General features: G+C 50.7%; 4 protein-coding genes across 16 annotated transcripts in view; 3 read left to right on the top strand and 1 right to left on the bottom strand.

Moving 5' to 3' along the window:
* TMEM8B (transmembrane protein 8B) overlaps nucleotides 1-10,624 on the bottom strand; it is a 37,452-nt gene extending 26,828 nt beyond the window's left edge. For 2 of the 9 annotated variants that reach the window (XM_032477961.1, XM_032477966.1), the window contains exons 1-3: nucleotides 9,686-10,364; nucleotides 5,225-5,414; nucleotides 4,646-4,853 (exon numbers count right to left, since the gene is read on the bottom strand). In XM_032477961.1, coding sequence (XP_032333852.1) covers nucleotides 4,646-4,853; nucleotides 5,225-5,414; nucleotides 9,686-10,223 — 936 coding nt within the window. In that variant the 5' untranslated portion in view covers nucleotides 10,224-10,364. Of the gene's footprint in view, nucleotides 1-1,534; nucleotides 1,590-4,645; nucleotides 4,854-5,224; nucleotides 5,415-9,685 lie in introns of all 9 variants that reach the window. The other 7 variants (XM_032477964.1, XM_032477963.1, XM_032477969.1 and 4 more) reach the window with 7 other exon arrangements.
* Nucleotides 10,625-10,972: 348 nt separating this feature from the next.
* On the top strand, nucleotides 10,973-19,155 carry FAM221B (family with sequence similarity 221 member B). Of its 3 annotated transcripts, none has more exons than XM_032477973.1 (7): nucleotides 10,973-11,217; nucleotides 12,834-13,509; nucleotides 13,657-13,800; nucleotides 18,052-18,162; nucleotides 18,326-18,523; nucleotides 18,704-18,820; nucleotides 18,972-19,155. In XM_032477973.1, the coding sequence occupies exons 2-7, from the start codon at nucleotides 12,834-12,836 to the stop codon at nucleotides 19,151-19,153; spliced, it is 1,428 nt and encodes a 475-aa protein (XP_032333864.1). In that variant the 5' UTR covers nucleotides 10,973-11,217; the 3' UTR covers nucleotides 19,154-19,155. The 3 variants fall into 3 exon arrangements, with proteins under 3 accessions (XP_032333864.1, XP_032333863.1, XP_032333862.1); XM_032477972.1 differs by adding an exon at nucleotides 11,871-11,960 and having other exon boundaries at nucleotides 12,834-13,800; XM_032477971.1 differs by having other exon boundaries at nucleotides 12,834-13,800.
* Nucleotides 19,156-22,249: 3,094 nt separating this feature from the next.
* Nucleotides 22,250-24,420, top strand: HINT2 (histidine triad nucleotide binding protein 2). Its single transcript, XM_032477960.1, has 5 exons — nucleotides 22,250-22,362; nucleotides 23,599-23,739; nucleotides 23,836-23,940; nucleotides 24,041-24,113; nucleotides 24,235-24,420. Exons 1-5 carry the CDS (start codon nucleotides 22,282-22,284, stop codon nucleotides 24,324-24,326), a joined length of 492 nt encoding a protein of 163 aa, XP_032333851.1. The 5' UTR covers nucleotides 22,250-22,281; the 3' UTR covers nucleotides 24,327-24,420.
* SPAG8 (sperm associated antigen 8) lies at nucleotides 23,875-27,404 on the top strand. 3 transcript variants are annotated; one of them, XM_032477959.1, is made up of 9 exons: nucleotides 23,875-23,940; nucleotides 24,041-24,113; nucleotides 24,935-25,233; nucleotides 25,362-26,082; nucleotides 26,186-26,360; nucleotides 26,557-26,602; nucleotides 26,688-26,802; nucleotides 26,925-26,987; nucleotides 27,096-27,404. In XM_032477959.1, exons 4-9 carry the CDS (start codon nucleotides 25,537-25,539, stop codon nucleotides 27,291-27,293), a joined length of 1,143 nt encoding a protein of 380 aa, XP_032333850.1. In that variant the 5' UTR covers nucleotides 23,875-23,940; nucleotides 24,041-24,113; nucleotides 24,935-25,233; nucleotides 25,362-25,536; the 3' UTR covers nucleotides 27,294-27,404. The 3 variants fall into 3 exon arrangements, with proteins under 3 accessions (XP_032333850.1, XP_006187966.1, XP_032333849.1); XM_006187904.3 differs by having other exon boundaries at nucleotides 24,935-25,261; XM_032477958.1 differs by lacking the exon at nucleotides 24,935-25,233 and having other exon boundaries at nucleotides 23,877-23,940.
* The last annotated feature ends 27 nt before the right edge of the window (nucleotides 27,405-27,431 follow it).

Below are 27,431 nucleotides of genomic sequence, written 5' to 3'. Positions count from 1 at the left end.
CATCAAATACTAAAAACCAGAAATACTCTCACAAGTTATTTCATTGACCCCACTTCCTAAGGTCAGGAATCACTACCATAATAATCTTGCTGTGAATGATCCCCAAGGCTGAGGACTCACACTCAGAAAATGGCCCATTTCCTTACTAGACAGTCCAGAGGGAAGAAACACTTTGTTCCACATTTTGCTTGCTGTTGGCCTAACTAAAGGATAGTGGACAGGACCTCTCTGGTTAAGAAGTGCTCCTTCCTTAAACTGTATAATGTGCACATCCAATACCTCCCTTCTTATAGATAGGAGCATTCAGTCAGTGGAGAGCAGGGAAGACGCAGTGACCTTCACCCTGTACTGGGGCCACAGAAAGGGCACCAGAAGTCAGATCCTCAAGAGCTGCCATGGCAGAAGCCAAGTGAGAGAATCCAAACTCAGTCAACATCCGTAGTCATGAAAGGAACAGCACTAAAACAAGGGAGCTTGAGAAACCAGGAGGGCCAAAAGTAAGAAGGGGAGTGAGAAGCAATCTGAAAGAAGCTGGAGTGGAAGGCCTTAGATTGGTTCCTAGACTGCCCTTGATTCCTAGACTGTCCTAGTATGGGTGGGCTGGATGTCTTCAGAAAAGTCTGAGCCTCTGGGTGAGGTGTGCAGACTGAAGATGCCCAAAGACACTTGGCCTTCTCTGTGGGAATATTTCAGTGCTTAGCACTGCCCCAGCCCACAGTCAGCCAGCACCAATCAACATGGAAGTAAATAATCGCTGGACAGACTTCAGGGGGCAAGAGTGGAAGAAGGGAGTCCACTTAGGAGGTTACTGTGGTGGTCCAGCAGAAGGCTGAGGGGAGGTGTGTTAAGGGCAGAAATAGAGTAGGTGCACCCAGTGCATGCTTTAGTAGTACGGTCAACAAGACTTTCCCTATAGATCAGTTGTGTGGAAATAAGAGAAAAAAGGAGAATAAAGTATGACACCTAAATCGGGCTTGAGCAAATGGTGAATGGCAGTGCCATTTACTGAGAAGATTAGAGAAAGAAGAGGCTTAGACGGGGAGATGTGAACTAGCAATCAAAGAGATTCTTACATTAGTCTCTGGATATGTACTTGCTAACTCTGAGATGGGCCTTAGGCATCCAATCGGAAATGTCAAGCAAGCCATCGAATATGAAGTCTGAGACTCAAAGAAATTAGGACCCTCTCAATATACTTGGAAAACATGAACTTATAGGTGGTATTTAAAACCATGGTGCTGGAGACACCTAGCAAGAGAATGGAGAAATAAAAAGGAGTTTTCCCAAGACCAAGCTTTGGGGCATCACAACATGAATAAGATCAAGCAGAGGAGAAGCCAGGAAAGGAGACAGAGGAGTGGGTGGTGGGCAGGAGGAAAACCAGGACAGTGCTGTAAAGTCACAAAGGCCAAGAGGAGAAACTGTTTCAAGACGGAATGGGTAATATGAGTAACTAGGTAACAGCTGGCTACTAGTTACCTCTGGAAAGGGGACGTGGGGACTAAACGGGGACCAAGGGAAGAGGAAAACTTACTTTTCACTGTATGCCTTTTGTACCTTTCGAATGTTGTATCAGGTGCATATATTACCTATTTGAAATACAAATAAAATAATTTAGAAGGAGGAAGAAAAGCAGAAGGAAGACTGCTAGCAGATTTTAACCACAACAGTTGAGATACTGAGCCGCGCTTGGTCCTAGCTGGTGGATTCAACCGAATCTTCTCTTCTGTACAATCGGCTTCTTTGCTTTCCTCACTGTTGTTTTCATTATTTATCTGCTTTTATTTACTTTCAAATCTTGGAGCTGGTAAGAGGAAGCACTCAAGGAGAACTGTGCCCAAGGCACTTGGAGAACATACTCCTAATAAGCCATTTGGGTGCCAGATGTTACCCACAACCCAAAGGCCAGCCCTTCAGGGCAGACTGGCAACTGGACACCACAGGGTGCACATATGCTCCAACACAGGAAACACAAGGAGATGGAGGGCATGGGTCAAGACAGAAGAGGTTGACAGAAGTAAGAAGAAAAGGAAAGGAGGAGAAATGAGATCAGTTTTAGGCAACATGAGTTTGAGAAAATGGCAAAAGGGCAACAAATATTTGCCAGGCCCCAACAATGTGCCAGGCTCTGTGCTGGACGCTAGGAATACAGTCGTGAATAACACAGACACAGGGGCCAGAGCTCAGGAAAGCGCCTGCACCAGATAAGTCACTTCCCTTTTACAACCTCATAAGGCTTCCCCGTCACTCTCAGGATAAAGTTCAAGCTTCTAGGTCCTTTATGATCTGCCCTCTGTTCACCCCTCCAGCTCCCTCACTCATCCCAACAACCGCCCCACACTGAACCAGTTCAGTTCTCCCTTCTCAGCTTTAACCCATGCTACTCCTACCACCTGGAGTGCCCTTCCCAGCTTTCTCAACATCAGGCCTCACTTCCTAACAGTTTCCTAAAACCACTTCTCCACCACACTACCGAGCGGAGGTATCCACCTCTCCTTTGTCCTCCTAAAATATCTCACTAATATACATCTTATTTATCTGTGTCCCTAGCATCCAACCCAGGGCCTGGAACAAAGCAGGTGCTCAAAGACTAAGGTCTAGTGGGAGGTCTGAACTCACCCCAATGCTAAGAAGGCCCCTAGAAACAGTGCTGCCTTCTTATTGCCAGGACTCTTCAGTCCCTACCCAAGGATATCCCTGAACCCACACCACTTTCTTTGTTGGCCAAGTCCCATGGGAAGTCAGAACCATGGTACAAGGAGGAGACAAGTTGAGAGTCAGAGCCCTGGAGAAGCGCTCTGGACAATCCACTCACAGGCTTGAGTCTAGGGAATCAACCAGAGAACTTAAGAATACTTAGAGACCCACAGAATATTCCAAATGGTAATCAAATTCTTAGAGGAATCACAAAGAAGATCCTTGCCCCCTAACCTCCAGAACAGGCCTGAATGGAGAGCTATGTCTCTCAGGGGGTTCACTCATGGCAAGGGAATTATGCCCTCTTCTCTCTAATCTCACTGTGCCCCAGGGATCTCTGCTGGCTAGGACTCCAGCTTGCAGTACCCAGTTCCCCAGGCCCCACTGCTATGTCTAGGTGCAAATGGGCCTGATCTGACCTCTCCTAACCAGGCTTCAGCTCCCATGATCCTAGCCCTGGCCTAGGCACCAGGCTGGTCCCACTCAATCAGAAAGGTTTTTGGATAACTAAAGCACGGCTTCAGAAGGATTTTCTCTTCTCGCAAAGAAAGTCAAAGATCAGAGTTGGGATCAGGAACAAGGTCTTTGGAATTTGGCCACAGACTTAAGAAGATATCCCTCCCAATAAAGGAACACTTGATTCTGATGAGAGTCAAGAACCTAGAACCCAGAGCCATTTCCAGGTGAGCTCCCAACATGTTCTCACTAGAGAGTTCCCAGGCCTGGACAGGAAGTTCTCCTGCACATCACTCCCAGGAAAAGCAGGTCTACCACTAAGCCCTAGAGATGCTCCCTCAGCCTGAGTTCCCAACTCTGCCCACAGTAGTGCCTGTACACTTGTCCCTGTGTAAATCTCAGCTCATTCAAAAGCATTATAACACCTTGGAACGCTGGGCTATTGCAAGAGGAGAGGGGAGTCTGACACAGTCACAGGGCCTGAGCCCTCAAGGAACTCACCCTGAAGAGAGACATGCGGGTCAAAACTTCACCTGACTGGGAATTTCTGCCCCTCCCAATTCTCAATGGCCAAACTCCACCCATTTTCTAGTTCTTCAAGTCCTGTTCTTTAAATCCGGCTCAGCTCATGCTGGGTCCTTCGCCCTGACCACTGGCTCCACATACATGGCCATCCCACTCTGACATGGCCACCTCATCACACCCTCCCTCCCCACCAGAGGACAAGAGTAAGCAACCTTTAGATCTTCTCACTGTAACGGAGTGGTCTAGCCTGCCCAGTACATGGGAATGGCAGGAAAATTCTGCGGCATTTCCTTCCCTCCAAACTAGAATGGAGAAGTAGCCTGACCTTAACCCTGTAACACTCCAGACTTTAACAACCTCTGCTCTATGAAATCACTGCCAATATTTGGGGTAAAGAGAGGCAATAGCTGGTTGGACACCAGTTGCTCAAAATCTCCCTTTAACAGTAAAGGGTTTCCCTGCCCCCAGAGTTCCCTTATCATCTTCCATAAGGCACAGGGAACTGAAATTAGGATAGATGAGGAATGTATTCTCATGTATTCTCCCAGATGGACTAACGACTGGGCTGCAACCTACAAGAGTCTTCAGGGCTATCACCAAGATGTAGAGAAAGACTAGTCCTGGGTTTGTGCCGCAGCATCTGACTGGTCCCTGGCTGGCTTCTGATCACCTTGACTAACCCTGCGCCTTCCAATAGGAAGGGACACCACTTCCCAGGGCTGGGGCCTCTGTTTGACTCTGGACTTTCCCTTCAGCTTACCTGAACCCACTATGTCCTCTAAGGTTCCCAAACTGCCTCCTGCAGGTCACGGCCTCTGGCCTACCAGGTGACCTGCTGACCCCTAGCTATGCCTCACCCCAGCCACCCTCATGCTGTTGCCCACACTGACACAAGGCTGGTCTGCCAGGTAGCCCAGAGATGGAGAAGCAGCTCTGGCCCCTCTTGTCCTGGACAGCATCAACCCACCTTGACAGAGATGTGACCGTGGGCCTGGGGAAGGTGGGCAGCCAAGAACCAGTCTCCAGGTAAGGGGCTGCTGATGTTAAAGATGCCGGAGGTGCGGTTGGGCAGTGTCCAGCTGAGAGTCAGTGAGAAAACCCCAGGCACAGCTGTGTCCCCTGGGAAGTGTGTGTGCAAGGGATTGATGACAGGGGGTGCCCCGGACCGGAAATACCTGGAGGACCAGAATGAAGAGAAGAGGAAAGCAGGCAATGGGGTGGGGGGCAGGAAATGGGGGAGAGAAAAGAGAACTGTCACTCATCACCAGTAAAACAAGTGGATTCTCCAGACTGACGCATGCAACGAAGTGGGTCCAGGTCAGGAGTCAGAACATAAAAGGCAAGAGGTCAGCTCAGGCACTCATACAGTCATACAGCAGTCAGGAATCGTCGGGAGACAGAGGTCTTGGCCCTCACTCAGTCACACTTCAGTCTGGACAAGTGTCAGGGTCAGAAGGTCAGTTTAGATACTCATAAAGTCACATTCTAGTTTGGAAAGTGGCCTGGGGTTGGAAGTGGGGGTCAGGAGGTTAACTCAGACACTCACACAGTCACACTTTGGTCTGGGCAGTGGTCCCCAAAGGTTCCCCCCTGCTCTTTGAAGATGATGAGGTTCCAAACGGCCAGGAATGTGTCTTCAGGAACATGGAAGTGGAAGAGCTCGGTGCTGGCAAAGGAGCGGAAAGGACTCAGCTTGCGGGGTGAGCAGGTGGAGTAGTCAGTCAGGAAGAGGCCTCCTGGGGAGCAGGCAGAAGAGAGAGGAGCAAAGTAGGACAGGCCTTTGCCAGAAAGCCCCAGGCACACCAGTCCTCCCCACACACAGCACCGACTCAACAAATGCTCTCCTCTGAGCCAGGAACCAGGTCTCCTGCCGCCCCCATCATCTGCTTTAATCCTGACAATGACCTCGGGGAAAATGACCTCTTTTTACAGATAAGGAAACTGAGGCTCAAACCTAGACCAAACTGAGGATTCAAACCTTGATCTGTCTAAATCCAAAACCAGGACCCTTTTTTTAGGGTCCCCACAGCTGCTGCCTTCACTTAGGAGCCATTGTTCTCTTTTAATATGCCTAACAAAACAAAGGTGTGGATGGAGGGGTGGTGCGTGTGTGCGCGCTGGCATGGGCTCCTAGGCTACTGAGCATGCGGGAACTCCACCTGTGGGCTTGGGCGTCAGCATGGAACTGTGAAACTTCCTTGTTTATTTTCTCCCCCTCTCTGTTCCCCTGCGGTCAGGAGACGTAAAAACCCTCAGAAGCTTCACAAGAGCTCCCTGTATACTGGCTCAGGGCAGTGGTAGGGAGGGGCGACTGTGGTGAGGCTCCAAGGGGCCTGCTTGGGTGGCAGAGGCAAGGACAGGAGCTGGCAGACCACCACAAGAGCCCCCAGGAGAAGGGGAAAGGAGAGTCAGCAAGGTCTCTGGGATTCAGAAGGAGCAGCCGGGGGCGCTTCCCGGAGGGAGGCCCCGTGAGGCAGTCAATCGGTGAGCCACTGGAATCTCGGACCACCTGGGAATACTCATATTCAGAGCAGGCCAGGGTTGGCAGATTGGGAGGAAGTGGTCCTCTGTAGCTGAAAAGCCAAGATACCTGATCATGGTTGTTAGGAGCATAGCCCAGTGGCCAGGAAAGTCTGGTGAAAGCAGCTACCAGGCAAACACATAGGGACCAGGACTGCTGTGGCAGTGAAAAGAACACAGCAGCTTAGCTGGATAGAAGAGAGCCCCAAATGGCAGGCAAAGCTCTAGGGAATCTGACAGCTCTGGAGACTTAAGACCAGCCCCAGCAAAGCCCAGAAAGATGTCCCCAGAACATATGAGAAGGTTGGAAACTCAAGCCGCTTCAGAACAAGAGTAGGGGCATCAGGTAGGGGTGACCCTGAAGCCAAGTTTCCAGCCAAGTAGTAAATACCCACAGGCTTGCTTATTCTGACCATCTACCCCTCTGGAGATGAGAGATGTAACTCCAAAATTGAGGTATTTGAAATAACAGAGAAAGGACATCTGGAAAGGGAGGCTGCTGAGGAGGGAACATGGGAAAAGGTTGGCCCCACTGAACTACAGCAACCTCGAGTCACCCTGCAGAGCTGTCCTATGCAGGTAGAGATCACTGGCCCTAGATTGGCCTGTGCTCATCTTCAAAGGCCATGGGTACACCCAAGGACTAGCCTGCCCAATTTAGACCACACAATCTGTCTCAATGTCAGCAAGGAAGACCTGCCACCTTGCAAGCTGAGCACTGCCCAGGAACTGGAGAGGCTCACAGGGCAGTGGTGATGTACCCAAGAGGGATGACAGGAAACGAACCAACTGATGGGGAAAGTAGGTTTCCTAGGAGCCCTGGCTGGGAGGCAGAAAGCTGAGGGCTGAATAACCTGGACACTGCAGTCACAGGAAAGCAGAGTGCTAGTGCACCCCCTGCTGGAGTCAGGGAAGGGCTTCTCCTCCTCAAAGCTGGGACCAGGGATAGGTCACCAGATGGGCCACTGCTACTGCTGGGAAGAGGCCAGGCCCCCAGCGCAGATGCTCAGAGAGCTGGTGGTGAAAGCAGCTAATGACCTTTAGGAAACAATGGACAGACGTGCACAAAGAGCCCTGTGATGAAAAGAACAAGGCATGGACTGGAGAATTGGGTAACTAGTTACACCACCTCAAAGCAGCGAGGGGCTACAGAGGTCACAGGATAGGCTGGTGGGAAAAGTGAATAAAAAGCAGCTGGGCTTGCTGGAAGGAACACAGACGTTCTGAGGGCAGATGTTTGAGAAAGCGAACACAGCCCCATTCACTCCAAGCTTTGGTTCAGGGTTTCACTAGGGCCTCCAGAGCTGGGTCCCAGAGGAAGCACCTAACCAAGCTCAGATGAACCTGTCCTGAATGTGCCAGTACTTCCGGATGAGGCCAGGGTGATTCTCCATCACCACCTCTGTCTCTGTCTCTGTCTCTCTCACACACACACATACACATAGGCTGAAGCTGGTCCTGCTAGTCACAGCACACAATAGAACAAAAGGTCATTTCCTATAATGGCAAGGCATTCCTGGGTTATGCAACTGCAGTCAGACAAGTCTAAGGAAAAGACTGAGGATTTACTGAGGCTGACTGTGCTATCATGGTCCTGTGACACTGCCAGCCTCTCCTCAGGCAAAACCTATCACCACCACCAGGTCACAGAGCACCCCTGCAGGCCAGCAACTAGTAACAGCAGTCAGGGCAGCCCTGCCTGCTGTGAGGCCTAGTCAGTGCTCTTTTCCAACCTCATTACAATCCTCCCGAAGCACTTGAACCTGCTCCTGGACAGTTCTGTTTTAATCCACACCTCTCAACTTCCTACAACTCCATGGCTGTCAGTCACCCTGCTCTCCTAGTCAGCCCAGTGTTAGCTCAATGGGCTCATGAACAAAGAAGCTGCGGGGGCAGGGATGGAAGCTATTAATTGGGCTCAACAGAATGGACTCCCTCTCACCCCAATTGAAAAACTGACCTGGATGGGGGCAGATGGGTTATTTATGTATGTTGTGGGAGGCATCCAGTATTGCCTCCAACCAAGGAAGGGATCATCCACTTGGAAGGTGACGCTTTAGTAATCTGTCTACAGGAGGAGCAAGAAGAGCTGAAAAGGAGCATGCATAGGCCACAACGTGTAGCTCCCCTCACACAACAACACAGGCACTAAGGACACATGGGCTCACATGCACCCCACACAACACACACGTGCCTACGCTCACCAACCCACAAGCATATACACATACTGCACATGCCCAGCATTCCCACAGACCCCTCAGGTACACACACAGACACATAAGTGCCCAGATAACAGTGAGCACCCACATAGAGCTTGCACATCTCTGCAGGGGCAGCAAGCTTTAGCGTGCATCGATCTCCTCAAGCTTGGGCATTGAACCAGGGCCCCAGAGCTCACTGAAATGCAGCCCCCACCCCCAGTTTCTCTGCTAGTTGTTACTGCTGAAGACTTCTTGGGTACATCTTCATTCCATCTAGAGAGTCACCCACCAGAGATGGCTGGGGGTTGGGGCTATGAAGACTCTCTATTACAGACTGATCTTTATGGCACATCTCCTACAGCCAGGACCCCCTCCTCCTCCCACATTCCACCCATTAGGAAGTTGGGTATCCCCCTCTCCTATCAGAGTCACTTCCTCACTGGATGGTGGCCCTGGGCTGACAACTGGCAAATGAGGAGTTTGTGGATGAAGCCCCCTTGTGGGCAGACAGGGGAGAGGATAGGCTGTGCTTTGAGTCTTTCTGCACTTAGATCTGTTTTCCTATTGCAGTGGGGGGGAAAAAACCCACTAGTATGGAATAGGAATTAGGAAAACTTTTTCTAGCACCAGACCTGCCACTGACCAGCTGTATGACCTTGGGCAAACTGATCCCTTGCTGAGCCTCAGTTTCTCCATCTGTAAAATGGTCTCCAAGTTTCAACCCTGCTCTAAAAGCGTCAGGAATTATTCCTAGGCAAATCAAGCTTATTTGAAAGGAGACTTGTGACAAGAGTTAAACTCATTATAATGGCAACTAATCCACGTCCATCTGTTTGCTACACATTTATCTTCAAAAGAGCTTTCTCAACCTGTTTTAATGCATGCCCAGTACCTCAAAGGGTTAGTCCAGATCTTCCCACATGGACTAGAGGCTCTCTGCTGGGGGACTATGTCTCCCCCATCAAACTTCATGAGCAGGAGCAAAGCCCTCAAGACTTTCTTGGAAAAGCAAGGGTCAAAGTGGAGACAGGATGGACGCCAAGAAAGAAAACCTTGGAGTCTCTGTCTTTGGGACTATCAGCCACCTGCTGAGCCTCAAATCCACAGTTACCGCTCTTCTGACCCTCCCAATTCCTCTCAGTTATGTAAGACTTCTCTCCTCCCTACTCCTCTCTTCTTCGCCAATGATCTAGTTGCCCAGGTCCCACCTCTGCTGAATCCCTCCAGTCCACCCGTCCCTGCCAGAACCCCATCCCTGCCTCAGTCTTTCCTGTTTCTGCACTCACCAGCCCCTGGGCCAAGGACAGACAACAGCAACAGCAGCAATAAGGCTGGTGGCAGCTGGAGCCCAGACCTGAGTCGAGGCTGGGAGAGGGGCAGGGTATGAGAGAGAGGGGTGGGCAGTGGGAGAGACTTGGGTAAACACAGAGATGAGGGCAAAGGCTGGGATACAGAGTTGGGCTGGGCTGGACACTGGGGCTTGTACAAGGGCAGGGGATGTGATGGAAGGAGGGGCTGTGGTGGGGACTGGAGCAAAGGCAAGGGTTGGGCCCCAGGCTTAAGCAAATATTGTGAATGGGGTTGGGACAGGGGCTGGGCTGGGATTTGGGAAAAGAGGTGAAACAGGGGCAGGGGCTGGGATGGGTGCCAGGCCAGGGACTGGGATTGGGACTGGAAGGGGAACCTGAGTTGGGACCCGAATCTGGGCATTCGCTGGGACCCAGGCCGGAGCTGGACCTGATGTGGAAAGCGGGGCAAGGGCGGGGTCGGGGGCCAAGGCCTGGATGAGGATAGGACAAGGGGCCGGGACAAGGGCTGGGCCATGGCCCGGGGCGGGGGCGGGGCCGGACAGGCCAGCGCGGGGCGCTCGCAGAGCTGACCCGCGGCTCCGCTCCCACCCCCCGGGGGGTGTCTCCGGTGTTCTCGCGGGCCCGGGGCCGGGGTCGGGTCGGCTGGGGCCGGGCCGGGGACCTGGGTAGGAGTTCAGGCCTGGGCGACTCCGGGCTGCGCTGGACCGGCGATACCCAGGCCCCGCGGCGGCGGCGGCCTCGGCCTGACGTCATATGGTGCTCCGCCCCTCGATTAATTCTATTGGTCCTTGTTAGTAAAGCCCGCCCCCGGCCCTAGTCTATTGGTCTCTAACTTGGCCCTGGGGGCTCGAGGACAGACTGCCCCAGCCCCAGCTACCAGAGCCCTTGTGTCTCTCACCCCAACTGCGAAGCCCAGATGCCCCCATCAGATCCTCATAGCCCCCACTGACCACACAACAGACAACTCATAGGAGCCCTACAGAGAACCTCACAAACCCAGACACCCACAACGTCCCCACAGAGATCTGCAGACCCTACCCAGAGACTCTCACAGAGTCTCACAAAAATCCCACAAAACCCCCTTAAAAGAAGTGAACTCTCTAGGTTTGTCCCCTCCGGGTCCATTGCAGCCCCCTCAGGAGACCTTACTCACCGGGGCGGTGACCAGACTGCTGTTGCCAAGGAGACTGCTGGGCGTTCAGGTTGCCCTGGTGACGGATCCCTCCACTCCTGGCCCGGGTTCCAGAGGCTTTAGTCAAGCTCCTCATCATCCCTCCCCCTCACACCTTTCCTCAGATCTGGCCAGAGTTCCTTTGTGAATTTCTGCAGGTGTCCAAGTCCCCTCCCTAAGTCGTAGACTTGCAAGCAAGGCCTCTCACCAACAGCGCCTGCAGCCAGGGCTCATCCACGGTTAAGAGCCTTCTCACCCTCGGGACCAACACTGCCCCTTCCCGACTTCAGACAAGACCCTACGTAAGGACTTGTAACACCCAAGACAAAGCCCAGAGGTATGTAGTCTCTCAAATGCCTCCTCCTCCAAATCCTCCCATTCTGTCCTAATTCCTTCTGTCCCTTCCTACCTACCTCAGTCCAACCCCCTACCCCTCTCCACTTTTCATCCTTATCTTCCCCATTCCCCATGTCCCCCACGTTTCTCCACTCAGTCCTCTCCTCCCATCCTCCGGTTCTTCACCCTCAGGCCCCCTTTTCCTCTTGCTGAAGGTCTGGCCATTTTCCACCCCATCATCCTACCTTTCCCCCACTTGCTGTCCCCTTCTCCTATGGAAAGGCCCCGATGAGTTTAAGAAATTATTAATGTAATATCTCTGGAGCATGGGCCATATTAGAGAGCAGCAGAAGTTAAGTAAGGCTGGACTCCTTAGGCAATGTTGCAAAAGATGACAGGCCTTGAGTGTCAGGGCCAAGAAATTTGGACCCAATTCCTAGCCAGAGTCACTGAGTGTTTTTAAGCAAGGGAATGCCATTGTCGGGTTTGCATTTTAGAAAGGTCTTGCTTGGGTCGTTAAGGACGGCTGACCCCTCTTGGACATCCTCCCAAGATAAATTAGGCACAGTCCACTCCCCACAGAATCCTGGGCTTACCTCAGCATAACACCAGCTCATTTGTATTGTCATTTTGGTTAACCTGTCTCCTTCCCAGATTCTCTCTACTGAGTCCAGTGCCTGAATAAAAGTGATAAGATTAAGTTCTTTGTAAAAGAAGAAGTTACATAAATCAATGAAAGAATAGGTGAGTGGATTAATATGCTGGGGAAGGCAACAGAGGGGCAAAGTTATTACATAATCCAGGTAGAAAATGACAAGAACTTGAACAAAATTGGCGGGAAAGGAGAGGAGAGAATGGATTTGGGGGATATTTAGAAGATAGGAAATATAGTTATTGGTGCCTATTTGAAGATGAGGGCTGAGGGGAAAGGATAAATCTCAGAGTTCAGTTTTGATGCCCTATGGGACATCCATTTAGCAATGTCCAGCAGGCAATTGGTTATGACTAAGTACAGGGGTTTAAAGAGGTCTAAGCTGGAAATATGGATTTAGGAGTCATCATCATACACTTGGATATAGCTGAAAACCTGAACATGAATGATCTTACCTAGGGTTGGTGGGTGAGGGGGTGTCCCTGGGCAAAACTAGACTGTGAATAATTTAAAAAAAAAGATGTCTAGGTTCCATGAAAGACCAACTGGGGGAAAAAAATCATATTGGGCCCTGCCTAATGTATCCTCCTGCACTCTTGCGAGCAAACCCCAACTTTGGCTTGGTATTCCCAGCCTTTAGAAGTCCCTAGCCTGATCTGCATTGCCCTCAGGTATGCCCAGAACCCTGTCCTTGGACTAGCCAAGATACTATGTTCAGGCCCCCTCCTCTGCTACCATCTACTGATGGGATTCAGACTGCTTCAGCCTTCTAGTATGCCATATGGAGTCTAGGCACATAAGTTAACCTCCTGGCACTGTACCCTGACCCAGAGCTCACCTGGCTTCCCCCTTGTATCTCGGGTACACTGAAAACCTTATCCTAATTCCAGAGCCCCCTGTGAATCCTGACTTTGCAGACCCTCCAATCCCAACCTAATGAAACATGTACCCTGTTCTACCACTAGATGGAAGCAGACAAGGTCACAGAAGAGCCTCATACCACCATGGATGCAGAAGAGCACCTTTCTTCAAAGGACTCCTCCGCTGAGGACTCACGGGAGCCCCCTATCCCTGAAGAGCCTCCCATCTCTGAAACCCCTTTAGAGCCCTTTGACTCTGAATCTCATATGACGCCATCTATTTCCCAGGTCCCGTTAGAGACCCACACCTCTGAAACCCCTTTGGAGCCTTCCATCTCTGAGACTCCTTTAAAGACCGATAACTCTGAAACCCCTTTAAAGCCTTCCATCCCAGAAACCCCTTTAGGACACTCTACCTCTGAGGTCTCTCTGGAGACCCCTAACCCTGAGATCCTGTTGGGGACTCACATCTCTGACATCGCAGAGAAACACCTTACTTTTCATACCTCATCACTAAGCCAGGTCCCTGCATCTTTCTCTGATGATCCGAAGGAAGAGCCCTTTGAGTCTTCCTTGGACTCCATCCAGACCACTGACTCTGAGAGCCTTCAAAAGCACTCCCTTTCAGGCCCTCCAGCCTCACTCCACCTGGACACACCTGCAAAAGAGGGGGAAGAGGAAGAAGAGGGCGAGAAAGGGGTGGATGCCACAGACAGCACCACTCACACAGCTCAGCCTGAACAGAAGCCGGGCAAGAAGAAGGGGAAGAAGGGAATCAGCCGTAATTGCTCCAGCCCTTCCCCCTTTCTCAGCACTGTCTTTGACCTGCCCCAGCAGGAGGGGATTGGGTTACTCTTTGACTGGGCCCCTTCTCTCAATTTTCGAGCCTCCTCACCTCCCCTTAGTTACTCAGCCCCTCCCTCCCTAGGTTACACAGTCCGCCCAATGATCCCTGCTAAGCAGGCAAACCTGGCGAAAGTGGCTAAGGCACTGCACAGAGAGAAGTCTGGTGCTCGGGTGGATTATCTTTTCCAATGGGAGAAGGATGCAGCCCTGAATGCCATCCAGACAGGTGAGCCCAGGCAGCCTTTCAGAGGCCCGTGACAGGCCCATGGCCATCCTCCAATCCAACAGGATCTAGGAACCTGCTTGTTCAATGGACAGCTACTCCTTGTGGGAATGGCAATGCTACCTGCCTAGACTAGGTCTGGGAGTAGGTGGGGTGGTTGGTGGAGCAGGCAGTTAGGCCAGGGTAGATGAGGGGAGATGCAGACAAAAAGTAGGGATATTCATAAAAAGCCCAGGCAAGAACAGGTGGCTAGTTCAGTTAAAAACAGAAGGACCACAACAGGCCAGCCCCAGATCTAGGACTCAGATAGCCTGCACTGAGCAGACCCTAAGGCTGAGTTGGCCGAGGACCCTGGACAGTTTCCCGGAGGCTTGTTGCTCTGACATGGCAAAAGGCCTTAGTCCCCTTGGTGGAACTCCATTAAAAGGCTGTCACCCTTGCATGCTAGACCCATGATCACCTGGGAACCCAAAGCTTTGAGTTTCCTCACCAAAGAGGAGAGCCATGTCTTCTCACCCTATTGATTCCAAGTCTCAGCCCAGAATGAATACCTGTCCTGTTAATGGCATGCTGGGCTTACCTGCATCTGTGTAAAGGGTATGCAGAAAAATCGTGTGAACACATGCCATCCTGTGTGTGAGCACATGCACCTGTGTCACTGAACTTTGTATCTATAGGAATTCCCTTCAGTAAGAGGGCCACCCTGACCTGTTATAAGGATTCTGGGGCTTCTAGACTGAACACAATAGATATCACTGTATTTGTTTTCATCTCTCATACTTCCTTTTCCCTTATGTCAAACCTAGATGAGCCTAAGATATAAAGATAACTGGGTAATTCTATGTCCTTATCTCTCCTTCATGTAATTTACTTGCCTTATTCCCATACCGGGCCAAGAAAGTCAGAGTGATCTCATTTGTTTCTCAGCCTCGTTCAGGCATTGAAATGGCTTTGCTTATTGAACATCCTCTGTCATGCTTACTTATTCTTCTTGCAAATGCAGGGTCTGTTCAGTCTCCTCCTTCTCAGAACCTCCGATCTACTCCCTACTCTTCAAAGCCACTGCATTTCCTCTTCAGACTGAACTTCTTCATTTTCCTGTTTAAACTGGCAGTTTTATACAGAAATTTAAGTGTCATTCAATCCTAAACAAAGATATTTGGGGCTGCCTTCGAATATTGGGGAACTTGAGTCCCTAGAGACACCAAGGGACTCCATCACAGTATATGTGATGTATAGAGAAATATCAAGTGTAAGCTTTTCTTTTATTCATTCAGTATTTATTGAGCTCCAACTACATGCCAGGCATTGGGCTAGCTGTGGAAGTGGTGATGCTGGTGGGATTTCAAAGACAAAAATCCCTGAAACAATTTGTACTCTAATAAGAGATACCGATAAGTAAATGAATAATTATAACTCATTTTCATAATTGCTATGATTGAGGTCAGCCCAGAGTCCTGCATGAGCAGAGAAAAGGGGCACCTAGTCTTGGGGACTTGGGGGAGGGATGATTTCTCGGCCAAAATCTGTGAGATGAGTAAGAAGAGGTGGCCAGGTACAAAGTGGTGTAAGGTGACACAACAGGGCAAGGCACCAGTAGGAAACTGTGAGCAATGCAGTACACCGCTGCGGAGAGCAATGGCCAGAGGAGCCTAGCTAGGCACCAGAAAGGCAGAACTGCACAGGCATTTCTGTGCCAAACTCAAAAGTTGGGATTATATCCTGAGGGCAACTGAGATTCACTAAAAAAATAAAAAATTTAAATAGGATAATAACATGAACAAATTTGTATTTTTGAAAGATCTTCTGGCAGTAGGATAGCCTGGAGAGAGACAAGACTGGGGACAGGAAGACTACAGTGTGGGGCACTGGTAATAAACCAGGTGAGAAGTGGATGGGCAGAGGTAAAGAGAAGTAGACTGATTCAAGAAATGCTAAGAAGGTAAAATTGATCATTGAATCATTGGATGTGTAGGATAAGACAGAGGGACATGCCTGGAATGTCACCGAGGTTTTTGGCTTTAGTTACTGATTGGATGATGGTGCTATTAACTGAATGCCTAAAACAGTGTAGGTGTTTAATATGTGTTGGGTGAACGGAGGACAAAGGATGAGGGCCAAGTCTGGAAGGAATCATTGGTTATAACACATTTGCAGAGCTTGTGGAAAAGGCTGGTAGAATAGTAGAAAGCTGGCTATTTGGGTCTAAAGCTTAGGAGAGAGGTCTAGGCTGAAGACATCTTTCACATAAAGACAGCTGTATGTTGTGTGATGTTCTAAGCATAAAGAGATATTATCATGCAAATGAGACTGTGACTGTGGGATTGACTGTGTTGTGCAGAGTCAAAATAGTGTCCCAGATAATGTCTCCTCCCCCTGCCAATCTTTGTCTAATTATAACAGGAAGAAGGTTTGGAATCACGGCAGAGTAGAAGGCTTTCTGCCGGAATACACAGCCAAGTGGTCAGTTGTCCCACTTTAAGGGCACAGACACCTGTAACAGAGTCTGAGGTGTAGTTGCCATTCTGATTCAAACTCTAGTCTTGTTCATCTGAAACTGGGCAATGACTCCCACATTGGTGCTTGAACTTGACTCTCCCAGGCCCTCAGGCCAGGCCTTGATCAATGGGCACTAACCCTTGTTCACCTCTGCACCTCATCTGTTCATCCACTGCTTCCTGCTATTCCAGACAGAGTTCAGAATTCCTCTAGTGGAATCCTGGCCCCCTCGCACCTCCATTGTGACTTTGTCCACACTCTGCCCTTTCAACCAAGCTTCCCTGATGTAAAGGGGCATTGACACTATGGGCTGTCAGTGTCAAGACAGAAGCATCAAAGGCAAAAGCCACATCTGGTCAGGCTTCAGATCCCCAGAGACCATGGGTAAGACAAGAAAACCTAGTCTGACAATTAGGCACAGAATTGTATACTGTGGCCCTGGCCAGAGTCAAAGACCGCAGGACACTAACTCTTTCTCATTCTCCTTATGGAACTTCAGGCTTTGTCAGGAGTACTGGGTGTCTCTTCCTCCTGAAGGAATCTGCTCATTTATTTAGCCAAGCAATTCATGTTCTCTAAGCACCTATTTTGTGCCAGACCCTATGTTAGGACTAAAGACATAGATGAAAAGACAGGCCTTCCTTGGAGAAACTCACAGGCTAATGGGAATACAAGTGAACAGTCCATTGTAATGCACTGAACTGGCATAGGAGTAGCACAAGGAGCCATGGAAGGCAAGAGGAGGGGCCCCCAGACAGACAGGGGAAGTCAAGGACAACTTTTTGTGGAGGTGCCTTCATTGCCTTTAAATGGGAATAAGAGTCCCACAGCTAAAGGTCCCACTCCTTGGGGATGCAGACAAGATTCTTGGCTAGAAGTACCCTCAGCTCTTGTGGAGGATAAGGAAATCTGAGTGGGAAGTGCCTCCCACATTTACACCGCACCACCCTTGCCTTGTGGTGAGACTGACCGTCAAGCCAAACAGTTTCAGACCTCACTGCTGAAACCATGCTTTCGGGGGTTGTGGTCTCTTGCTGGTGCCTGCTCTCAGGGATGCATCTTAGGCTCACCTGCCTTTCCATGCCTCCTTTCTTAGTCTCACATGCTTATATAATTTTTGCTCTCCGCCAATCATGACTTCTGGCCTCCCCCTTGCTCCTACCCTTGGAGAGCCATAGGCAGCCCTTCTCAAGTTCATAGAAGGCATTAGTTCAGTAACACCAGGAACACAGAAGCAAAGTATGAAGGTGACAACCTGGAGAAGTGAGAGAAGCCCTCCTCCTGCCTCCTGGCATCAGGGCTGCCCAACCACCTCCCCCACTTCAAGGCCCTTGCATACCATGCTCCTGAGGAGCCAGTCCCCACCATCTACTCTGCACCTGACCAGTCCTCTTCCCTTTCCCTCACCTTAAACACTTCAAGGAAACAAAGCTAAGTTTGACTCTAATGTTGGGAGGAGAGATTGAGAATTCCCACAGTCACAGAGAATTCAGCGAGATACATGTTCATCGTCAAATAAAACTTCACTGATAATCTTCTTGCTCAGAACTGGACTGTCTTCAGTCACTTCTGACAGGCAGACACAGATGGAGTGGATTCCAGGGTGAGAAGGGATCTGAAGACACTTGTTGGGCATTGAGAAAACCTTGAGGAAAAAAGTCTAATGGGGTAGGGATGAAGACTGGTGGTTGAGATAGATAACACACGGGGGGAGCTTGGGTAATTTTTCCTTCTTACTCAGTCCTCCACACCCAGGTCTCTACATTGGCTGGCGCTGCCCCCATTATCTATGGGACTGTTTCCAGATTGGGGATGAGTCCAAGTGCTTTTGTGGACACTTGTTGAGAGAGCATCATATTATCTCAGGTAGGGGAGAAGCGACCATCCCTTGTCCGTGTGGAGCGAGAACCGCCCTTTGTTGTGTGTTGGGAGGTCTGAGAGCAAATGTGTGTGTATGTTTGTTTGGGGGAAGACAGGCCAAGCCCTAGCGGGTCCTGGTCTAATCCTACCACTGCCCCCTTCTCCACAGACATATCTGTGCCCTGCAACGTGGGCCAGTGCCGCTGCCTCATGTTCTGCTTTATCCCATCACGCCCAGAGGAGGTGGGTGAGTTCTGGCTCAAGAGACGGACCACCTTTGACCCCAGGGCTTGGAGGGCCCAATGTCGCTGCAAACACAGCCATGAAGACCACAAAGCTGCTGGGTCACATTCCTGCAGGGTCAAAGGTACCTTCTAGGGCAAGGGGAGTGTAGGGGTAGGGATAGGTGCAAACAGTTTGGGGATGAGGATGGGGAGCTGGAAGGAGAGACTTGGGCTTATGGTTGGTGAGGAAGAGATGAGAATGCAGTCAGCCCTGGGGGAAGCCCCAAGTCCCTGTACTTTTCTTAGCTGCTCCCTTGCCCTAGGCTGTTCCTGCAGATGCTTTGAGTCTAATTTTCTCTGTGCTGCCTGTGACCGGCGCTGGGAGGAACATGAGACTTTCTTTGAAACTGAGGAGACCCGGCGAGGAGGGAGGCCTCACGGTGAGGGGGCAACCTTGGACAGGGGCCCATTCCAGGGTCTGTAATCAGAAGGCCAGGCAGGAAGGCACTCCTCCCCTCAGCCATCCCATCCAGGACTGCTTCACCCACTCCCTCCCTGAATCCCATACCTGCACTGGTTTCCACTCCCCAGGAGCAGACTATATGCCTTTTGCAGAGATGCCTACTGTCCAAGAAGCCATCGTCAACAACTCTGACTTCGAGATCCTCCAGAAGGAGGGGCCCTCTTGCCCTCCCAGCCCCCACCCTAGTCCCCCTGGGCTCCCTAGCCCACGCAGCCTCCAGCCTGGTCCTATGTCTAACCTGCGTCCCTGACCCGTTCACCTCTGCTCTTCCCTCCTCCAGGGACAGACACTGTCAACACCTGGCACAGGCCTCTGTGAGCCTGGCCCAGTTCAGCAATAAAGGGGAAGCCACTGGAATCTGACTGGCTCTGTATGAGATAGATAGAGCCCGCCCAGGGACAGACACCTTAGGACCTTAGAGTCAGCACCTACTGGGGGAAAGAGAGAGGACCACGCAGGAGAGAGGTTGGATCCAGCCATCTGCCTCCACCATACCCACATTCAAGCTGCTAGCTCTGGCTTCAGAAGGAGAGAGTGGCTTCAAGGAAGCCAAAGAAGGAAAGGATTTCAAGAAGGATAGAGTGAGCAGTGATGTTAGATGCAGGTGGGGGCTCCAATAAGATAAAGACTGAAAAGTGTCCATTGGATTTTGTAATTAGGTCTTTGGTGACCTCAGAGAGTGCAGTTTCAGTGGTGCAGTGGAGGCAGGAAGCAAATAGCAGTGAGTGTGAAGGAGTTTCTTTAAGAAGCTTAGATGGAAAGAGCAGGGAAGAAGTCAAACAATACCCACAGGGGGATGTGAAGTCAAGGAAGCATTTTTTAGGAAGGGAAAAGGGAGGGGCCAGTAAAGACCTTGAAGGATGCACGAGAGAAAGAGAGATGCCTGGTGGAACCAGATCTCAAAGATGGAGGGGATGAGGTCAAGGCAGAGGTGAAGGGATTTACTCTGGATGGAGAAACACCACTTCCTAAGACGAAGAAGAAGGAAGAAAGAAAGGATGGGGCCTTCCCTGAGCTGCAGGGAGTAGGATTTTGTGGAAGTTCTCCTGTGAAATAGGAGACAAGGTCAGTTCATGGTGGGGGAGGAGAGGAATAAGAGTCGGGAGTAGGAGACAGGAAGAGAAAGGTGAAGTTTGGGAGGGCTAATGAGGGGAACTGGAGAAAAACCTCACCAGTGGGTAACTGAGGATTCAGATATAGTTGGAAGCAGGAACCTAATTAGGGAAGCAAACTAGATTAATGGGTGGTGATGGGAAGGGTGTCAGGGAGGATGATCAGCAAAATACAGCAAAAGAAGGCTTGAGGATGTGGAAGGCACTGACCATACAGATAGGGAATGAAAGTGAAGCCCGGAAACAATTGACAGATTGAAAAAAGGAACAGAAGTCTCTAATGAGATCCAGTAGCAACTGTAGTGGCAGGGATCGAAGTATAGGAGACAGTGGCCAGAACCTGCAAAGCGCTGCTTTCCAATGAGAGCAGCTGCAAGTGATCACAAGGGCCTGGAGGAGAGAAGACAGTGGGCCAGGAGCCAGCATCAGTGAATGCAGGGGAGTGACTAAGAAGCCCATAGATGATTCTTATGGGGAATAGGAGATTCTGACACTAGTGGCCTCTGTGATCTTGGGCAAGTCACTCCGTTTCTGGATCTGTAAAATAGTATAACCTCTGTGCTACCTGCTTCTAAGAGAACCCAAAGAAATAACCAGTTTCAAAGGATTTTGTACTCACCTACCTGTCCTGGCTGGTTTCATTCCTGTCTTATCTGGAACCTCTTATCTCTTGCCCTTCTCCAGAGCAGCTCTAAGGGATGCTACTGTCCCAGAGGCACCACAGAGAACTGCAGCTTCCAGGGCACAGAGGCCATCTAACCTTCCAAGGAAAGGAATGCAATTTTGCTAGAACTCCTGGGGGAAATCACAGGGTCAAATGTCTGCCCTTTGGAGGAGAAAAGACTCTCTAACAATAATATGGCTATTCAAAAGAGATCATTACTATCTATAGAAGAAGAGTTTCTCATTACTGGTTATATACAATTAGCACCATGATGACCATTCACTAAAACCAATTCAACTAATAATCAACAACAAAGGAGTGGTTACTATGATAAATTCAGTCAAGGAAGCATTATGCAGCTATTTCAAAGCGTATTTACACAGACTATGTAATAATATGGGAAACTGATTGTAGATGAGAGAATAAAAATATGCAATACATTGCCTTATATTTTATGAAAAAGGAGATGAAAACACCAAATGTTATTCATTCTACAAGTAATTATTGAGCACCTATATACACGTCAGGCCATGTGCTAAAAAAAAAAAAAAAGTACAGTGGTGACTTCTGTCCTGTGTTAAACTCAGACTAAAACTTACCTGGTGTGAGCATATTAGCATTTTGTGACCCCATATTTCTGATGTCAAAATATATATTCCAGCAGAACGAAATATACTTCTGACGTAGTCATAACGCATTTCCCTTGTCCTTCAAACCCGCCCTACTTACAGAAAATGCCAGGCACAGAGCTAACATATCACATATTATTTCTGATTGGGGAAGAACATTGAATACGTACTCTTCTGCTTATTAGACAAGTAAGTTAATAGCTTTGAAACGATCAAGGGTCTGAAACTGTCCTTGTAGGGTAAACGCTGGGTATCCATCCCACCAGTTAAAAAATGACCCCGTCCCAATTCACCTTCAGCCCCACCCGCTTGGCGTCCTCCACCCGCCTCTTTCTTCAGGGACTCCTGCCGCCTGGGGACTCTGAGGGCAACAGTGCCTCTTGGAGCCAATAAACGCCGTATCCCGAACCCCGCCCTCCTCCTGGCCAATGGGGTGAAAGGGTCTACAATCTCGGAGCCTCCGTGCGGCAGGTGAAGGAGTGCCTCCCCCTTCCTCGCAGCCCACCAGTAGGGGCAGCCCAGAATAGGAGGAACCAATACGATAAAAGCCCTGCCACCCACGAGCCGCAACCTAAGCCTGGCGGACGTTGTGTTGAGAGCCAATAAGACGGAAATCCCACCTCCAGGTCTCTCAGTCCTTCCAATGGAGTGAGAAACTATCTCTTAGCGAAACTAGGGAGGGGATCCAATGGAAAAGGAACTTTCACGCTGACTAGAGGACGAAGCCAATGGAATGGAAAATGCGCCCTTTAGTTGATATAAGAAGCCAATGAGATTAAAAGATCCCGCCTCTACCGAGGCGGTGGAGCCAGTGGAGTAGGTTTGGCCGGCTCTGGGCTGAGCGCGGCGTGCCGGGCCCAGGAGCGCGACCCAATGGGGTGGCAGGGTTCGCTCCTGGCCGCGGGCGGAGCCAATGCTCCGCGAGGAGCCGGCGCGCTGGCTCAGGTGGGTGGGTCCTGCGGCCGAGGGGAAGATGGCGGCAGCGGTGGTGCTGGCTGCCGGGCTCTGCGTAGTGCGCCGGGTAGTGGCGGTCGCGGGGCCGCGGGGGGCTCAGGTGAGAGGTGGCCATGGGGCAAGGAGGGGGTGCCGCGGGCTCTGACGCCCTCCAGGGCCTGGGACCGCGCTCCTTGGCTCCCCGCGGCGCGCAGAGCCCTGCTGCCTCGCGGGGCCGGAGCCTGAGCGCCTGTCCGGGAACATTGCCTCTCCCGAGACGCAGGCTCCAGGGCTGTACGGTGAAGTCGGACTGGTGGTCGCGGCAGCCTCTCCAAAAGCCTCGGCATGGGAGAAGTGATGACGGACGCCCTGAACAGGCCCGGGCACCGAGGTTGGGACAGTGTCAGTGCAACGGTTGCTGCCTTCTCCTAAGCTGGCCTGAAGCCTAGCCAGCTGAACCCCTGCTCTGGGCAGCTCCTCAGTGCCCCCTGCAGGACGTGAGCTTTTTCTCCTGGGAGCCAGTCTTCTGGTTCTGCCCCGTCAGGCCCCTGACCTACTGAGAACTACTGTTAAGCTTTATTCTTCCTCCTTGCCAGACCGACTCAAAAGGTCAGATTCATCCCGTCCCTTTCTCCCACAATCTGACTTGAGCCTTCTCTCAGCCCCTGGGAAACTGGGGCTTCTCTACCTTCAGTCCCCTTGGGGCTGGGGTTAGTTGTGTTCACTAAACTGAACTCCTTCCACTGACTGATTGAGGGGACTGTAGTCAAAATTCACAGTAAGAGTTCAGATGTGACACCCAGACGCCCTTGTGTCAAAGAGGGCAATTGTATCGAAACCTGAATAAAACAGGTAACATGGCTTAAAGATCAAAAAACAAGTAATGGAAATAAGTGGAAACTTCTTAACAAGGTAAGAGTAAATGGAAAGAGCTCCAAGTAGTCTTCAGAGATGATGCAAACCACCCCCTTTATATTTGAAGCCAAAGGAAGGGATTTATTTAGGTAATTCAGTAGTAAAATAGGAACTGGGACCTAAGCCTCCAGGTTCTCCTTCTGGATCCTTTCCCTGAACAGTGCTAGATTTCCTGGACAATTTAGGGTTAGGAATCAATTGTATTGGTGAATTCTGCGTTGTAATACTGCATGTTATCTAACCAGGCCCAGCACTATCTGGCCCTACTCTCTGCTGCTGATGCTCTGAAATTGAGAAACTTTTCCTTTGAATGGGAATGCTAATAGGTTATTAGAAGGGCGAAGTTAATGGCTATCAGAGCCCAGCCTCTGCCAGCCCCGACTAAGTACATGAGAGAGATATTGCCAACTCCCTCCCTTGAGTCTGTCTGACCCACCTTCAGGTCCGAGGAGCTGCAGGTGTGACTGATGGGAATGAAGTAGCAAAGGCCCAGCAGGCTGCTCCTGGGGGAGCAGCCCCAACCATCTTCTCCCAGATCCTGGATCGAAGCCTCCCAGCGGACATTCTATATGAGGATCAGCAGGTGGGGTGCCCTTGGGACCCCTCCCCTTAGGAATTTCATAAATACTATCTGCCCTGTTGAAGTAACATGGTGGCCTCGGCCTGTCATTGCTCCCAGTGCCTGGTATTCCGTGATGTGGCCCCTCAGGCTCCTGTGCACTTTCTGGTCATTCCTAAGAAGCCCATTCCTCGGATTAGCCAGGCTGAAGAAGAAGACCAACAGGTGGGAAGAACAGGACCAGGGTTTGGCTAGGGGAGGCCTATACTCAGAAGTTTTGCTCCCTGTAAATGAAGCCACCTGTCTCCCGTCCCTTTCCCTGTAGCTTCTAGGACACCTTCTCCTTGTGGCCAAGAAGACAGCAAAGGCTGAGGGGCTGGGAGATGGATACCGACTTGGTGAGTGACTTTTGGCCCTTGAGCCCCTCACCTGTGAATTCTCATTCCTACCCCTCAATATAATCTTCATTTTTTGACCTTTCCCATGATCCTGACCTCCTAACCCCAAGCTTCATTTCAGTGATCAACGATGGGAAGCTGGGTGCACAGTCTGTGTATCACCTGCACATTCATGTACTTGGGGGCCGACAGCTCCACTGGCCTCCAGGTTGAACCTACCAAATGATCAAGGACCCTTGACCTGGATGCTTGGATTGGGTGGGGAGAAAAAGGTCCCTGTGATGCTAATAAACTTGCTCTCCTTCAATTCTGGATCCCTGTCTTAAATATATATTTATACCACAAATAGGAAAGAAAATTTGTTGAAGACTATGATCCTCCTTGACTATGATCTGAGACACTAAGGAGGCCCATCTTATAGTAAAAGTAGCATTTGCCTATTTATCTGTGAGCTCATGACTAGTGGTCCACCTGGGTCAGGCTTCAGGAAGAGTAGCAGTAGGAACAAATCTGGATGAGTAGGAAAAGACTGAATCCCAGGAGTGAGACTTGCTCAATTCAGATGCCAGGCCAAGTTCTAAAGGGCTGGAAGGAAGGTGGTCAATGTAGGGGCTTTCTATTGGAGAAGTAATCACACCCAAAATATTTGCTACCCGTTAACTAATCCCCGTGTCTCACCATTTTGATTTTAAGCTGTTGTCTGATGTATTTTCACCCCTAAATTCTTTGAAAAGATGCCCCTACTTTTGAGACTGAACTAAGGGGAAGCTACTGTTGCTCCTACACAAATACACCAAGTAGGCTTTTGTCTGATACCACAGCCCTTTACCTGTCTTCAACACAAAGAACCACCTTAGAAAGACTCCAAAAGTCCTGCTTAGGTGTGGAGGGCGAGGCCTTAGGCCAGCGGAATCTTAAAAGCCGGACAGAGGCGTAATCGAGTACGGACGGACAGAAAGCGAACTTCCCAGACCGCACCAGGCTTAAGACTTCCGCCCCGCAGCGCACTTGCCTCCACCCCCACCCTCCGCATCCGCCCAGCTCTAGTTCTGCGCAGTCTCCTGGAATGATTTGCTGTCTCTATGGCAACCCAGTAGCTGGCGTCTGAAGATGGAGACCAGTGAGTCTACCAAGCGATTGCGTTCACGGTGAGAGCCGCAGCTCTGGCTGCAGGCATAACGGGACAAGAAAGGTGAGCCGGCTTCCCTTGCTGCACTTTTACAACTTTGCTGCTTTCGCTTTTTTCAGATCTTTAAACGTACAGCCCTGCTCCGAAGAACTAGGATGCACTTCGGATCCCATTCCTGCTTTGGATGGCCGTCATAGGTCGGCCCTGGCAGCCAGTGCAGCCAGTGCAGCCGCCTCTACTGCCAAAGCATTATCTACACAGACCTCAGCGCCCTACTCCGGTCGGAGCCTTCTCATGGAGCCCTCCTCTGACAGTCTTGGGGAGCGCCACTCTGGATCCAGATTTACCCACAAGACAGGCCATAGGAGGCTTGGCTTTGAGCCAGCCTACGTTTCCCATGTTACTTGGAATCCCTATGCTGCAAATGACCTTCGCTCTAGCCATGGCCCTGTTCCTGGCTCCAGCTCTGGCCCTGTTCCTGGCTCCAGCTCTAGCCCCGGTCCTGACTCCAGTTGTGATCCTGGCAGTGGCTCTGGCCCTGGCCCTGGTCCTGGTCCTGCCTCTGATTCTAGGCATAGTCCAGGCTATGGTCATGCCCCTGGGTTCAGTTCCTCTGCTCCGCCAGGCTTCAGAAGCCCCAGGGCACATCTGGTCCCTAATTATGCCTCCTGGAGTTACCACAGCCACCGGGAGCCTCGGAAGCAACCCTGGAAATGTTTGCAAGTCTCGGAACCTGGTGCCCGAGGGCTATGGAAGCCCCCAGAGGTTGAAGGGACTAGTAAAGTTCTCAATGAAACACTGCCACGGGGCCAGTGCCTTCTCTACAACTGGGAGGAGGAGGTATTAAGGTTTTGACCTGCTCCTTTTTCTTGAAGGCTGTCCCCAGCTGATGAGGGTGGGTACCAGGAAGGATTATTGTGGTAATTCGACTTGGGGCCCACAGAGAGCCACCAACCACCTGGATCAAGTCCCAAGCATGCAGGATGGCTCTGAGAGTTTCTTTTTCCGACATGGACACCAGGGACTGCTGACCTTGCAGCCACAGTCACCCATGTCCTCCAGCACCACCCAGAAAGACTCATACCAGCCTCTAGGAAACCACTATCAGCCAGTTCGAGGTATGAAACATGAGAGAATGGGCCAGAATGACTCCATTAGAGAAAAAGAGAGAGAGGATTATTGGGTGGGACTATGGATTGTCCAATGGATCTAAGGGTAAAACCCGATTTTCCTTCCTTTTCTCAAATTCATTTTCTTCTGGGCCTGTTTCTTAACCAGCCTCCTCAACTCTGTCCATTCCCTGACCTCCCACAGGGAAGCGTGAAGCCATGCTGGAGATGCTCTTGCGCCACCAGATCTGGTGAGATGCTGGATGAAGGGGAACAGGGAGGGGGAGGACAAAAATTGGCGGGGGAATGGCCTTGACGCCCCCTAGGACTGTGTAGTAAAGAGGTGCAGGCAGAGCAGGAACCCACAAGGAAGGACTCTGAGGTCGAGTCTGTGACACACCATGACTACAGGAAGGAGCTGGAGCAAGCAGGGCCTCCTGCCCCAACAAAGGTGAGAATGCATCCCACCCCACTTGTATAGCTGGGCCCTGACAGGCTGTGGGAAAGCAGCCGGCCCAGAGGCTGAGAGAAGGAGCTTCAGGCCAAGAGTTATTCAGTCTCTCTCCCTCACAGCCTCATGACTACCGTAAGGAGCAGCCCGAAACCTTCTGGATACAGAGGGCACCACAGCTACCGGTGTGTGAGGGTGACTAGGTGTGGGGAGTTGGGGAAGGGGAGAGGAAAAGTCTGTTCTGTTCTGCTTGGTGGAGAGCAGGATCCGTCCTCATTCTGGCACTCCTCCAGGGTGTCAGTAACATCAGGACACTGGACACGCCATTCCGGAAGAACTGCAGCTTCTCAACACCAGTGCCTTTGTCTCTAGGGCAGCCTTTGCCCTATGAACCTGAGAATTATTCCTACCAATTGGGAGAAATATCTTCCCTTGCCTGTCAGGGAAGAGGGCAATGTAGTGGAGTGGGTGGAACTACTCCTAAGGGTTGAGGGAAGTCCATGTGGAATTTCTTTCTATCTGTACTGGAGAGGTGGGGAGGAAGTGAATTCTGTCTGTACTTGGTGAAGGAGCTTTACATAAAAAGGATTCTCTCATCCTGAGCCTGCTGATTTCAGTGATTCTGTGAG

Source organism: Camelus ferus, chromosome 4 (genome assembly GCF_009834535.1).
Source record: "Camelus ferus isolate YT-003-E chromosome 4, BCGSAC_Cfer_1.0, whole genome shotgun sequence".
Classification (NCBI taxonomy): Eukaryota; Metazoa; Chordata; class Mammalia; order Artiodactyla; family Camelidae; genus Camelus; species Camelus ferus.
This window is presented reverse-complemented; position numbering and strand designations above follow the sequence as displayed.